The following is a 13,097-nucleotide window of genomic DNA, read 5'->3' as shown; positions in this document are numbered from 1 at the left end:
ATTTCATATTTGTGTATGTGAAATTGGCTGTTTGAATCATGTTTTTTGCGTGGATTATAAATGAGACTGATCTGGCTCCATACTTCCTGTCGCCTGTTCTTCAGTAACGCTGACACTCCCTAATTTCCTCATTCTACTTTGTCAAGTAGGCTAATCTGAACTTTTTCTTTAAAAAAAAAAAAAAAAACTATTTTCAGAACATTACTGCTTTCTCTTTGTCACTTATTGCATTTTCATCTTTTTAATCATGCTCCACAGTGACATTTCCTATGGCCATGTTTAAAATGCATACACAGTAACGTTCATTGCTATGTGTGTATAACACCAAAGAGTAGGCTAGAAAGCCTGTCAATATAAGTTTGACAACACAAGCACCTGTGATTGGTCTTGTGAGTCACATCACCCACAAAGGGAACTTGTTCCGGCTACCAAATTGCCAAACCACAGACTGTTAAAAGTTAAAACACCAAAAACACACACTTCCGCTCGCTCACAGGCAGTTCGCCGAGCAGAAAGAAGAAAAAGAAAGTAAGTTCACCCAAGCAGCCAATCAATGCGTCAGTTTATTGAGAGGGAGGTGCTCAAAAGCTGTTATATGGTAAAGAAACGAGGCTGTGAGTCTGGGTAAGTCCGCCATTTCGCAAGAACAGAAACGATGAGCTGGTTTTCCAACCTTCCTCGCAGTCTCAAGTAAGTAAAATATATTCACATCCGAGAGTATGAATCTGTTAATTAGATACCTAGTATAACCTAGACTGTATATGTTAGACTAACATACTGCATATTTAACAATTAACACATTGCGTTAACAAATAGAATACCATGACGTTTTAAAGTAATATAAAAGAGCATTTATTTTATAACTCGGAATTTAGATAGATAATAATTTAAACCCGGGCCAAACATGCATATTGGACTTTGTATGCATAAAAACACCTTTTACAGATCTTTTGCAATTATATATATATATATATATATATATATATATATATATTGAAAGTAAAACCTTTAAAATGCAATTATCTAATCGTCTAATAAGATTATCAAGTGCCCATATGTTCTTTTATCAAATGTCAGGGTTTGTTTTGTTTGTTCTATGATTGGCTCAGCTAAACAGGCCAATAAGAGAATATGAACTACCATTATTCATTTTAATTATACTAATGTCTAATTAAAATGTCTACAAATGTATAACATTTATCAGAGATCAGGTAAAACCTACAGAGACTCATTTGAGTCCTCATGATTCATTGGATCCAGATCCAACTCCTCCCACCTACCCATCTCCACCCCCTGATCCCCAAACCCACCCCTAAACCTACCCATCTCCACCCCTTAGATCTGGATCCAACTCCGCCCCCTGGATCTCGTGTACTGCAGTAAGGTGTGATTCATGTGTTGACCGAGATCATCGCAAAAGATTCGTTAAACGTTTCTAAGCTTCATGAAGCAGTGTTTTGAAATTGCCATCACTGAACTTAGACTCGACTATAAAATTAGGTTGTCGGGCAGAATTCGTAATTAATATTTGGTTGTTGCTTTAAAAAAAAGCAACAACCAAACGTCCTCAAACGCTCGTTTTTGGGGGTCGACAGCTTATGAAAACTTATTTCTGGGTTTCTTAGCTTGTTTGCTGTACACCTTGTCACACAGCAGCTTTTAGGCATTATTCTGTCTTTTCTTAGAAGCAAGAAATGACAAGGAGGAAGCCTCTCGCAATGCAAAGTCAATGGAGACGGTTGGTTTGATTTCCCCCTTGGTCGGCGCGGTCTTCAGATTATGACGCGTTGCGCGTCATTCTCAACCTTTCTTTCAGCAGTCTTTCAGTCAGTGGCAGAGTGAGACCAGCACGCGCCATTGTTATCTTTAAGCTGTAAAGTAAACGCACCCAAATAGGACTGTACGCGATTCGCATCGCTAGCGTTTGCTTCAACACTGAAGTAAATGTTTGGCCTTATGTTTCGAAGGTTGTTGTTTTTTCTTTTACAAAAGATGATCACTGTAGTCGGGCTCTTCATCGCTACTACAGGTAGGTGGGCAGTTCTCTGTGGACATCATAGGGAATGGATCCGAAAAGTGCTAAATAAGACCTTAGTACCGATAAGCTCCGACGTTACCGGTGTTGTGTACCACTCGACCGAGTAACGTTAGGCTCGTGTTTTTTGTGTGTGGTTTTTTTCATGCTTCAGAATCTCTGTGAAGGGAACATAGTGAGTGACCATCCTGATGTTTTCACGGTGCATTTTTTACTAAAGTGACCCGCGTGTGCATAAAAACAGAAGGCGCGCTGTTAAATGGAAGTTCGCTACACGCGTTCCTTTAAAACATTAGAAACTTAATGGTAACATTATTTGATTTGGTGACAGTCACAGGAAACATAGATTCGTGACAGGAAATGCTGAATGCTATTACATTTTACTGCATTTCGTGACAGTAAAACAGTTCCTCATAATATTTGATATTCTTGATTGTGCTCTGCTACTCAATACATTACACACACTGCTCTGTAAATAAACTGCTTGTCAATGTCAATATCTTTGAGATCAAATCAACTCAAAGAAGGTAGGCTACTATTCACAGCATTCCAGACTGACACTTCAATTGAAAGTCTGTGTAAGATGTAAGTAGCTAAAATATTCAATATTTGACACCGACGAACAATAATATGGAAACTACTTTACTTTTTAGTCAAATTTTGTGTTTGAAGTGTCATTTGATTCATGTAAGTTGTAACTGAATGTGACTAGACAAGAAATATTATCAGAGCCATTTAAGCATATTGAGAATTAATTTAATAAATGTGGCAATCTGGCTTTCCTGGAAGCCTTTCAGTAAAACAAAATATTATTTGCAAATAGTTTAAATGCATTATAATACATTCTTCGTTCATAGTTCTTTTACTAGTTTTCTTTTTTCCTCAAAAAAAAATCGAATTTTTCATGTAAACAATATCATCATAACATTTGATTTTTCTTATTTATTTTTTATCTACAGTCTAATAAAGTTGAAAGAAAAATAAAATGGTATACAACTGCAGTAGTTTCAGATTATTTCTTGGTATAAATAGTCTACATAATGAATAAATGTCACAGACAATGTAAATAAATAATTTTAAATTTTACAATATTGGTATGTAGTATTTTTATTTTATTAGTTAGGCTAAAGGCAGCATTTGTTGCTGTAGACCATTTCAAAATGTTTAAAAACATAAGAATATTTAGGCTACCACTGCATACAGATACTACGTTTAAAAACAACTGGAGACGAACACACACATAAGCATTTTGGTGGTGTTGTGGAGTATTATGTGATATTGTGGTAGTTTGTGAGGTGCTAACTTAACTGTATTGCATCATTTGTCTGCCATTTCATGATTTGGGTTTACAGACTGTGGTTTGGGTGCCATTTTCTTTCATTATTATTATTATTATTATTATTTTATTTTATTTTATTTTTATTTTTTTTGAAAGTGAGAGGTTGAAGCCACATGCCTTTTGTTTGTTTCATGTTCTTTGATCAGCTTTGTTTTGATAAACCACATATGGACTTTTTTGTTATTTTGCCCTCTCTCAAGCTATATTGCTTCGCTTAAAATTATTTTTGTATGAATATTTTACTTTTTCTAAAGAAGCCTTTGTAATTCCTTTGTAAAAATTGTGGACTGAAGAGTTGTGGGACAGGAGACAGGAGCTCAAACAAGCTAAATTATTTTTAGTTATTTTGTTACATCCTAGGTGGAAGGACTTATCAGTGATCCTGATTTGCAATCATTTTATCGGCAAGAACAAAACTAGTCACTTTAGTATCTAGGCATTTTATGGTTTCAAACATGCAGTATATTTCTGTAGTAAAATGACTCGCTAACGGCTGTTGGAATACATAAGACAACTTGGGAAACTGTTCTGAAGTATAGTAAATCATTTCCTTCTTTGTGTCTTTCTTTCTAAACAGTCGCTGTGCACGTTGCTGGGTCCAAGTTCAAGGCAACGGAAGGACAAAATGTTTCCATGCACTTCGAAACTGGACTGGAGAGAGTCGATGACGCGAGAATCATTTTTGAAGGAGAAAGCAAGAGAAAACGCTTGCTTGCACATTACTGTTCCCCTGAACCTGTTACCAAATGTGACCCCATCGAAACACCTCAACATCTGCAAGTTGAAGGAGGAAATGTGTCCTTGATTCTTCTGAAAGTGAACATCTCCAGTTCAGGCCTCTATATAGCACAAGTCATCACTGATAATCAGGTGTTTGATGTGACTGCTACGCTTGTTGTAAACCGTGAGTATATTACTAAATATTAGAGATGGGGAGTCGACTCCAAAAGAGTCGATTCCTCGACTCTCACTAGCCCTAGTGTCGGAATCGACTCCCAGTGTCGAGTGTTTTTTTCAAGTTCAACACAGCAACAGTTCATTATAACGAAAAGATTATAATGAATGTAAAGATACGGAAATTAAAACAAAAAGATAAAGAAATGAGAGGAAAAAATAAGTGATGCCAGGAAAACAAAGAACAATAATGTATAGATAGTTTTTTTCTGTTGGGTCTGTTTTGCGGCTCAATCAATCATGATGTGGTTCAATACAGTCAATTGGTTGTGATTGGCACAAAACACTGCAGTAGGTTTTACGAACCAATCATGTACCAGTCCTCAGGGTGAGAGTGGGACATGCCCATAATTGGTAAGTGGTGGTTGATTGAGTGATACTGTTGAGTGATGACTGTTTTTGAATCCAGTAACGTTAACTTATAATGGCAACCCCGACCTCAACCGTGTGGAAATATTTCAACCAGACCGAAGACAAAACTAAAGTTCGTTGTGATATTTGTAAACGTTGTTTAAAATTCAACAGTTCAACGTCGTGCATGTGGAAACACTTGAAAGCGTTTCATCGAACAGAACTCGCAAGTCTTCAACGGCCAAGCACCAGTCAAGATGAGATGGATTTTAATAATTTAATAACATTTTAATAATGACCTTTACTTATTTGTATACAAAATTAGACGTTTTCTACAGAAGAGCTTTGATATCTATAATTTCCAGGTAATGTATGTAATCATGTAGGTTATCCCTAAATAAGACATTAAAAGACAAGTGCTGTGTAAATAAGAGTATAGTGTTTAGTGTTGTACTTCTGAAAACTGAAGGGAGTAAATTAAGTGTATAACAAAAACTATGTAATGCTTTGTGTGCTTGTCAATTCTTATATATGCATCCTTGTTTCCTTTCCTCTTACCTCCATCCCCTTAGGATGCGAGGATGGAACATTAACATTAGTGAAATGGCATGTACTCACTCTATATGAAGTTCATTTTCTATTATTAAATGACAAGTGCATTAAAAACTATTATTAAACAACAGTTATTATTGGTAATAATATAACTAATATTTTTCAATGTTAAACAAAAAAAGTTAAAAAATAAAGTTAAACATGCTTAAGTTAAAGTTCATAGCTTCACTACATTAAAATTATATAAAATAATATACAAAATAAATAGATAAATACACTGTCTAAAACAAGTCTGCTTTTACAAGTTTAATGATTAATACTAACATATTGCACACTTAAATATGATTTGAAGAAGCTGCGATGTGAAAAGGAGGGGGATTTATAAGGTTTAGTTGATTAAACATTTTAGTATAGGAAACATTTGTATCCTCGCTCTTGACTCCTCAGGAAGCCTCCTCGTTCCTCGCCCCCCTCCCGGTGGAATTAAAGAATTTAGATGTCCTACATGAGAGCGGAGCTCGATCGGTTTCAGGGTCGTAGGACATACGAGCGAGAAACGAGGAAGCATATTGAGACGCACCTTCTGAATCCTGACCCTATTTTAATTCAAAGTAAATGGAGTCGAGGAGTCGATTCCACCGACTCCAAAATTAGGAGTCGGGAGTCGGAGTCGACTCCAAAAAAAACGGAACCGAACACCCCTACTAAATATATCTGTTTGCCTGTAATGTACTAGAATCAAGATTATGAGAGAGACTATTATTAATGGTCATAACTGTTTTCATAAAGTCTTATTAGCTGTGTTTCCACTCTCGGGTCAGTGCGAGCCAGGGCTTTAAACGGGCCGTGCCGGGCTAAAGGCCTGGCGCAACGAACCCAAAACACACTGTGTTTCCACTGTCGGGCCAGAAGCTCCACAGCGCTTCACTAAAACACGCCCGTAACACACCTCTCTGGAACAACCTCACACTAACCCATCAGTTCACCAACAAATGGAAGTTTATCACAAAACTAATCAGAAAGAAATCATTGGAAACAGCGAGATCGCACAACAAACATGATAAAAGCGGCCGTTTGCTGCCATTTTTGTTGTTTCCTTGAATATTTAACACCCAAGCATTGATGTTTTACCACAGGTTTACAATAAAAAGTGATACATTGGTCATAATGAATTAAATTGTGGCAAAACTGCACATTAGTCACACAGAAATAAAGTGGTTTACCGTTAGGTCTATTTCACAAAAGAAATGTGAACAGTCGCGTCTGTTTCTGTTTATTTGGAAGTTACATGACATTTACATCACATTTAGAAAGAATGATAATTTCTACAAATATGCCACCAAAAATACGACCTGAGGAGCTTTAGCACTCTCTCCCAGTACAGTTATATTTTCAGTCAGAGAAACAGAGGAAGCTTTATTTTATGATCGGCTGCGGATCTAAATGGATATCTGGATAATGGATATAATCACGCATAGCAGCTGTTGGCCCGACAGTGGAAACACGGCTAATAAACTCACTAAAATTCTTACTTGACATTTACTTGAAACGGTTAAATGTTTCTCACAAAATCCTGAAAAAGATTGTAAGTGATAGCAATTTAGGCGTTGTTAATGATGTAAAGACTCAGGTGTGTGTCGCATTGTTTGATCCACAGCATGAAGTAAGGATGCGCCGATCTGATATTCAGTATCCGTATATGCGATTTTTGCCGGAGCGGGTTTCGGTCAGACGGAACCGATCCAAATCCGATACAGTGCGTAAATTCACAGGATTTAAAAAATGTGGAAAAAAGTTACCTAATTTAGTCAAGGTTTGCTAAACTTATATCTCACATTATTTTCCATTATATTTGTCTCAAATCGTTGATGCAGCACAAGTAGAGTATGTGCTTTTACTGAGAAATATAATAATAATAGTGGATATTTAGTGGATTGTGTTTAACACATAAAACATTGATCATCAGTTACACACACACACACACACACACACACACACACACACACACACACACACACACACACACACACACACACACACACACACACAAGTAAAGGTATTCTAAGAAATGGAAATCTGATCTGTGTCGGATAGGGCTGCAACAAACGATTATTTTGATAATCGACACGATTAATCTAACGATTATTAGAACGATTAATCGACTAATTGTCGATTATTTCGCCAACTAATCAATAAGTTTGGAACGATTATTCAGCTTTTTCAATTAGTTAAAACACTGAGTTATACAGATTCTAACTAGCCTATAATATATATAAAAAAGAAAATCACTTCAGCTTTTGAAATGGTGGTTTTAATTAACTTTGAGCCAACTAAACAGGTCATTCTCTTTAAGTGTTCAGATTTCTGTCCAACTCAAATCACACACAAATGCTCTCTAAGCATTGTTTAAATATTCTGTTCTCTTTCAATAGAAAAAAATATACAAAAATTAATCAGCTGCATTACAGACAAACTTAATCTGCAAACAATTATTATAAGAATAAAATTAAATAAAAATTGACATGACAATTGAGCTGACAGAGACACTCTCATTCACCTTTTAATTTACAGTATGAAAAACTAACTGACATTCTTCATAACATCTCCTTTTGTAAGTCTTCATGAATATGGAACAAAATACAGGCAAGTGATAAGACCGTAATACCTAATAGTGTTACAATAATAAAAACAGCCCTGACTCCTAAGCTCGATCAAGCTTTATTCTATGCAAAAATAAATCATCACATTACTGTAATTATATTATTATTGTTAATATTATTGCTATTATTAGTAGTATTGCATTCTCTAATAAAGAGATTTACTGCTAGTTATTTAGCTCCAGCTGGAGAACATTCACCTCTCACCGGCTCCTCTTGTTTCCTCTTTAAGTGCATTAACATGCATGTTGTGCTCCCGTGAAAAGCAAGTTCCGCCACGACAGCATTCTTGGTTTGAAGTTTTGTAAAACTTTCACACACGTTGCTAGTTCGGATTCGTTTGCACTCCGTCATAATTCGCGCTGTGTTTTCTTCTACTGCAATAGCATTTGTAACGGCTGCATTACACTCTAGCGCTACAGCGCCGTAGCGGTCAAATCGCGATATTGCAGGCCCTTACATTAGGTCACGTGAGATCAAACGACTACTCGACAACAAGATATTTTGTCGACCATTTTTTATTGTCGACTAATCGTTTCAGCCCTAGTGTTGGACGATATTCCGTGTTATGGGTATCGAATTGGTTTCGGGAAAAAATATCGGCGCATCCCTAATTTACAGATTTGGAAAAAGGAGGAAAAAATATTGTTTGCCTTGCACTGTTGCATTATTTCTTGGATAATTTGCGTTTGTACCTGTTGAAACAGATCCTCATTTGGCTTTGATTAGTAAAGAGCAAAAGCTTGTCTGATAGTAACATTTGCTGAAGTAGGATTGGTCAGTAATGTTTTAGTGATAAAGGTTGTTTGCAGTTTATAATCCTCTAATTGTCTCTGTTCTTGTTGTCTCTTACAGAAGCTCCAGTTTCCTCCAGTCCAGCTCCTCCACACTCCATCAGCCAAAAACCTCTCAGCTCCTCTGACCTACACTGGCTTTATGCTTTAATTCCAGTCATCATCATCATCATCTTGTGCGTTTGCTTCTGGAAACACAAGAGGGCAAGTATTACTTACATTTATTCTTTTATCAATGGTTATGAGCAGCACTGCAGTTCTAATAAAGTCGCTGCTAAACCCAGGATAGTTTAGTTGTCCTCCTGAGCTCTTCTGTATCACTAAAGGCTCGGGTATACTTCAGTTTCCACATCTGGACGCGTCTCACGCACAGTCGTGTCCGCACCGATTTCAAAGTACGTTCATCCTCGGATGGCCAAGTTCAACACATGCACAGTACAATTGTTGAATGACATCTTTGACGCTCTTCATAGAGTGCTTACACAGATACACACAGAAGTGTTTAAAATCAGGCGTCTATCAGCGGATCCCTAATATATTCCCTGATAGACGGATCCGCTGATAGACGCCGTTTTCAAACGCTCCCGTGTGTATCCGTGTAAGCACTCTGAAGAGCGTCAAACACATGTTTTTGAAGCGTTGATCATTGAAGCCAATCAGAGACATGTATGTTGAGTGCGTGAACATAATGGCCAATCAGAGGTGTATCCATTTAACAGCGCTTAATAAAAGAGGGGGTATTGTCACATTAGTATCTAGGAATCATTGTCAAATTTCAGAACTGACTTGGTACCAAAGTCGGTAATTTTGAGAACTCGCGCTTGAGCAAAATAAGCAAGCTGACATTAGTACAATCTGGATCTTGAGTTTAGAATACATACAGATGTCATTCACGTCCTTTAGTTCGTCAAGAGATTTAAAGCGTAGTTTTTGAAGAGTGCGCATGTGCGATCGCACGTAAGAACGAGACTATGATTGAATCTGGAAATAAAGCAAAATAACTGAGAAAAATTTGTTAAAAATAGTCCTCAGATGCATGTCCATAATTTATAGCAAAACATATAGCATTAATTCAATCTCTAACAGATTCATTAAAAGAATGACATCATTACATCATGAACGACCACTTTGCGACAGTATGGTTTCGGGAAACGGTCGTGACTTGATTTCTTCAACGATGCATCGTACTATAGTAGTGAAGCAGCGAGTTACATCGTTGTACAGGAAACACACATTTGAAGGCTACAGTTTTAATGTATTATTTATTTGTTATTATTTTTGTTATTTTTTATTTATTTGTAATTGCATTAAATTCATTAATGTTTTTATTTTCAAATACAGTAGTCATTATTTGAAGTGGATCAAAGAAGTTCATCAAAGTTGTCCTAAGACAAGAACGGGTATTGTTCAAAATTCATGTATGACTTTGAAAGGTTTTGATCCACTTCAAATGTTGACTAATGTAGTTAAATGGAAAAAATAATAATTTTAATACACAGTTACAATAGTCTTTGCTATGATACCAAAACTGGTTCAGAGAACTGTGGAATCTGACTGGTATTGGTACTGACTATTGAAATGTTGGTATCATGAATGTGAAACGTAGAGCTTTCTAAGCCTCTTTCTTTTTCTTTTTTCCTCTTTATGAGGTTTAATAACAGCCAGTTTAAAGGTTTTTGACACATATCCTAATGACAGTGATGAATTAATAATATTAAGAAGAGGATCTATGATTCTTTCAGTAGCCTAGTAGGTATAGGATCTGACATTTTTGATGTATTTGCATAATTAATTCTGAAAACTAAAACAAACTAAAAACACAGCACTCAAGTTAAATAAGTTCAACTTTTAAAAAAACGCATCTCTAGACCATGCGTCCTGTGAACCAGCCCTTACTCCTGTTTATTATTGTGAAGATGCTTTGAAAAAATGTCTATTGTATAAAGCTCTATAAAAATAAAGGTGACTTGACTAACATACATGTTTCTGATTTGTACGATTTAACAAGTTTAGACAGTGAATGGAATTGTTCCAATAGAGATCTACAGTGCAGAATAGCAGATGTTCCTGCATGGTTTTCCCCATTGTTTTCAACTGTGTAAACGGCACCTTTTATTTGGTTTACATTGTGTTTTTGTGTTGACTTGCAGAAGAGTAACACAGCGGATGATGAAGAAGAAGCCAGAGAAACTCCTGCTGTCTCCAGGTATGAAGATCTTCACTTCTCTGTTGTCTTTTCAGGTCTTGTGTTGCATCACATGACTTTTTCCATAAAGTAGGATATTTAACTTGCCATGTTGTGCCTCACTAAGGACAGTTTTCTGTTGTTTTCTTTCCCAGATCCAGTGTCTCCACAAAAAACAACAATAGGAAAAACGATTGCAGTGATTGTGTAGCCGTCGCCATGAACGGTTGTGGAGAAAATGCTGAAGCTCTTCTTGCGTCTTAAAACACCTTAACCTCATCAAACTGTCAGTCCAAATCCAATCTTTGTGCATATCCAATCATGTTTAGTAGGTGCGACCTGCAAAACAAACAAAGAGAATCACATGAAATATGATTTGAACAAATCTGGTTTAATTTGAAAAAGATCAGTCTGGCACCCTCTGATAGACGACTGCTTTCAAACACTCATATTTGTTGTGTGTTTTTGCAGCGTTGTAGCGAATCATGCCTGTTTGTTCAGTGTGTGAATGCAGTGGCCAATGATAAGTATTTAAGTTATTCAGAATTGGCTGTTAATCATGAGCTCTGCACGCTTGTTATAAGTTAACCAACTAACACGATGTAAATAAGAGATTGGATTATAACAGTTTTCACTCTGTTATATATAGTTTTCACTCAGTCTGCGGCTGAACTGAAGTGACATGAGCTTTATTGATTATAAAGGCTGTGCTCTTTGCTTGTTTTCTGTATATAACCCATTCATAATTTAAAGTTTAATTTGTTATGCAGATAAGTACACACTGCTAATTTTCTGTAGTGACTGACAACCGAATTAAATTGCAACTTCACATAGTGATAGTCATATCGATGACCGGGACTAAAAACCCAGATGTGTTTGAATGGATCTGTGCATTAAGTGTAAGTGCTGTAGACCTTCTGCTGCTTCTGTTACCTGTAACGTGTTACTTTGATTTTCATCTTATTACTAACTTTTCTTTAGTTTATCGCAGTGTTTATTAACTGAACCGTATTTGAAGGCTACATACTAAAGTTTTAATCGTATTTATTTATTTATAGTCATCTATAGCATTTAAATGAACTAATTTATTGTCAAAAGTGTTTTTGCAATGGTACCAAAATTGGTTCAGAGAACTGTGAAATTTGACTGTTATTGGTACCGACGACTGACATTTTTGTGCCATGATCTCCCTTATTTCGATCATATTTCAGTCGGATAAAGTCCTCAAGCTTAAATGAATGTAGCCGATGAACCTGAACTGTCAGATGCAGCTTTTTCTTCAGCACAACTATCCTTACATTGAAGAAGTGTGTCTTTTTAAACCCCAGTGCCTCGTGGAGTCAGTCAGACTGTAGCTAGAGATTTTCCCAAGTGCTTTCTGGTTTTGTGTGCAATATGAAGTTATCAGGGAATATGCTGTGGTCATGCATGCTGTCTGTTGATCAGATGATACTGTATGATTTGTCTATTGCTGTATTTCCAGAATAAATATAGCTTTTTGTAACCCTTTTCCACAGCGTTGACTGGTGTTTTCTGTCTGGTTAAACTTCACTTCACTGCTTAAGTAATCTATCATAAATGTTAAATAATACACATTCATTTATTTAGTGTACAGTTAATATGACCGCATTTATTGATGCAATACACATTTGTTTATGTGGTAAAAAAAAATCTGACTTGAAGTAATACAGATTGAATTTGTATTTTAACTTGTAAGCTGGTATTGAGTACAGTTATACAGCTTTTATTATATTTTTGAGATTGCAGGTTTGATGAACGAAAGCTTCTACAGCAGATCTTCAGTCAGATCAGTACATCATGATTTATGTTAGGATATGTGCACTTGCAGTCTTTATAAAAGAATGGAAAATAAAATGAATTTAGTTATTTGGCCAAAACAGCCCAACTACCCGATGTGTATAATGGAGTGTAATAATGTTATGACAGGAGTGAACATCATATTTGGTAATGATCTTCCAAACCACAATGCCATGCAAAGAACAGGTTTTTTTTTTTCAGCTTTCAGGTCGCAATTCATTGACAACATATTGTAAAGGCCAGATAGAAAAGGTGATTAAAAAACTTCCTGAGTAGAGCCAGATCTGTTTCAATTCTGTTATTTTCAAGCATTGTTTTGCACATTTCCCTCATATTTCCCACTCAAATGTTGTTTCCATGTCTTCCACAATCAGCTCCTCATCCTGAACGTGATCACGCATTTCATTTAACA

General features: G+C 36.2%; 1 protein-coding gene and 1 long non-coding RNA gene across 3 annotated transcripts; one reads left to right on the top strand and one right to left on the bottom strand.

Moving 5' to 3' along the window:
- Positions 1-583: 583 nt before the first annotated feature.
- LOC309480970 (uncharacterized protein) lies at positions 584-12,376 on the top strand. Of its 2 annotated transcripts, none has more exons than XM_082145743.1 (5): positions 584-690; positions 3,952-4,278; positions 8,744-8,886; positions 10,833-10,888; positions 11,023-12,376. In XM_082145743.1, the coding sequence occupies exons 2-5, from the start codon at positions 4,008-4,010 to the stop codon at positions 11,129-11,131; spliced, it is 579 nt and encodes a 192-aa protein (XP_082001869.1). In that variant the 5' UTR covers positions 584-690; positions 3,952-4,007; the 3' UTR covers positions 11,132-12,376. The 2 variants fall into 2 exon arrangements, with proteins under 2 accessions (XP_082001869.1, XP_082001868.1); XM_082145742.1 differs by lacking the exon at positions 584-690 and adding an exon at positions 1,572-2,029.
- Positions 10,326-10,851, bottom strand: LOC309481026. The gene is made up of 2 exons (XR_014199853.1): positions 10,729-10,851; positions 10,326-10,573 (listed from the first exon to the last, which is right to left on the bottom strand). It is a non-coding gene; the product is annotated as an uncharacterized lncRNA (long non-coding RNA).
- Positions 12,377-13,097: the final 721 nt, after the last annotated feature.

The sequence above is a fragment of the Leuciscus leuciscus genome (genome assembly GCF_965113295.1).
Source record: "Leuciscus leuciscus genome assembly, chromosome: 18".
Lineage (NCBI taxonomy): Eukaryota > Metazoa > Chordata > Actinopteri > Cypriniformes > Leuciscidae > Leuciscus > Leuciscus leuciscus.
Note: the sequence above shows the minus strand (reverse complement) of the source record. Positions and strands in the feature narration are given on the sequence as shown.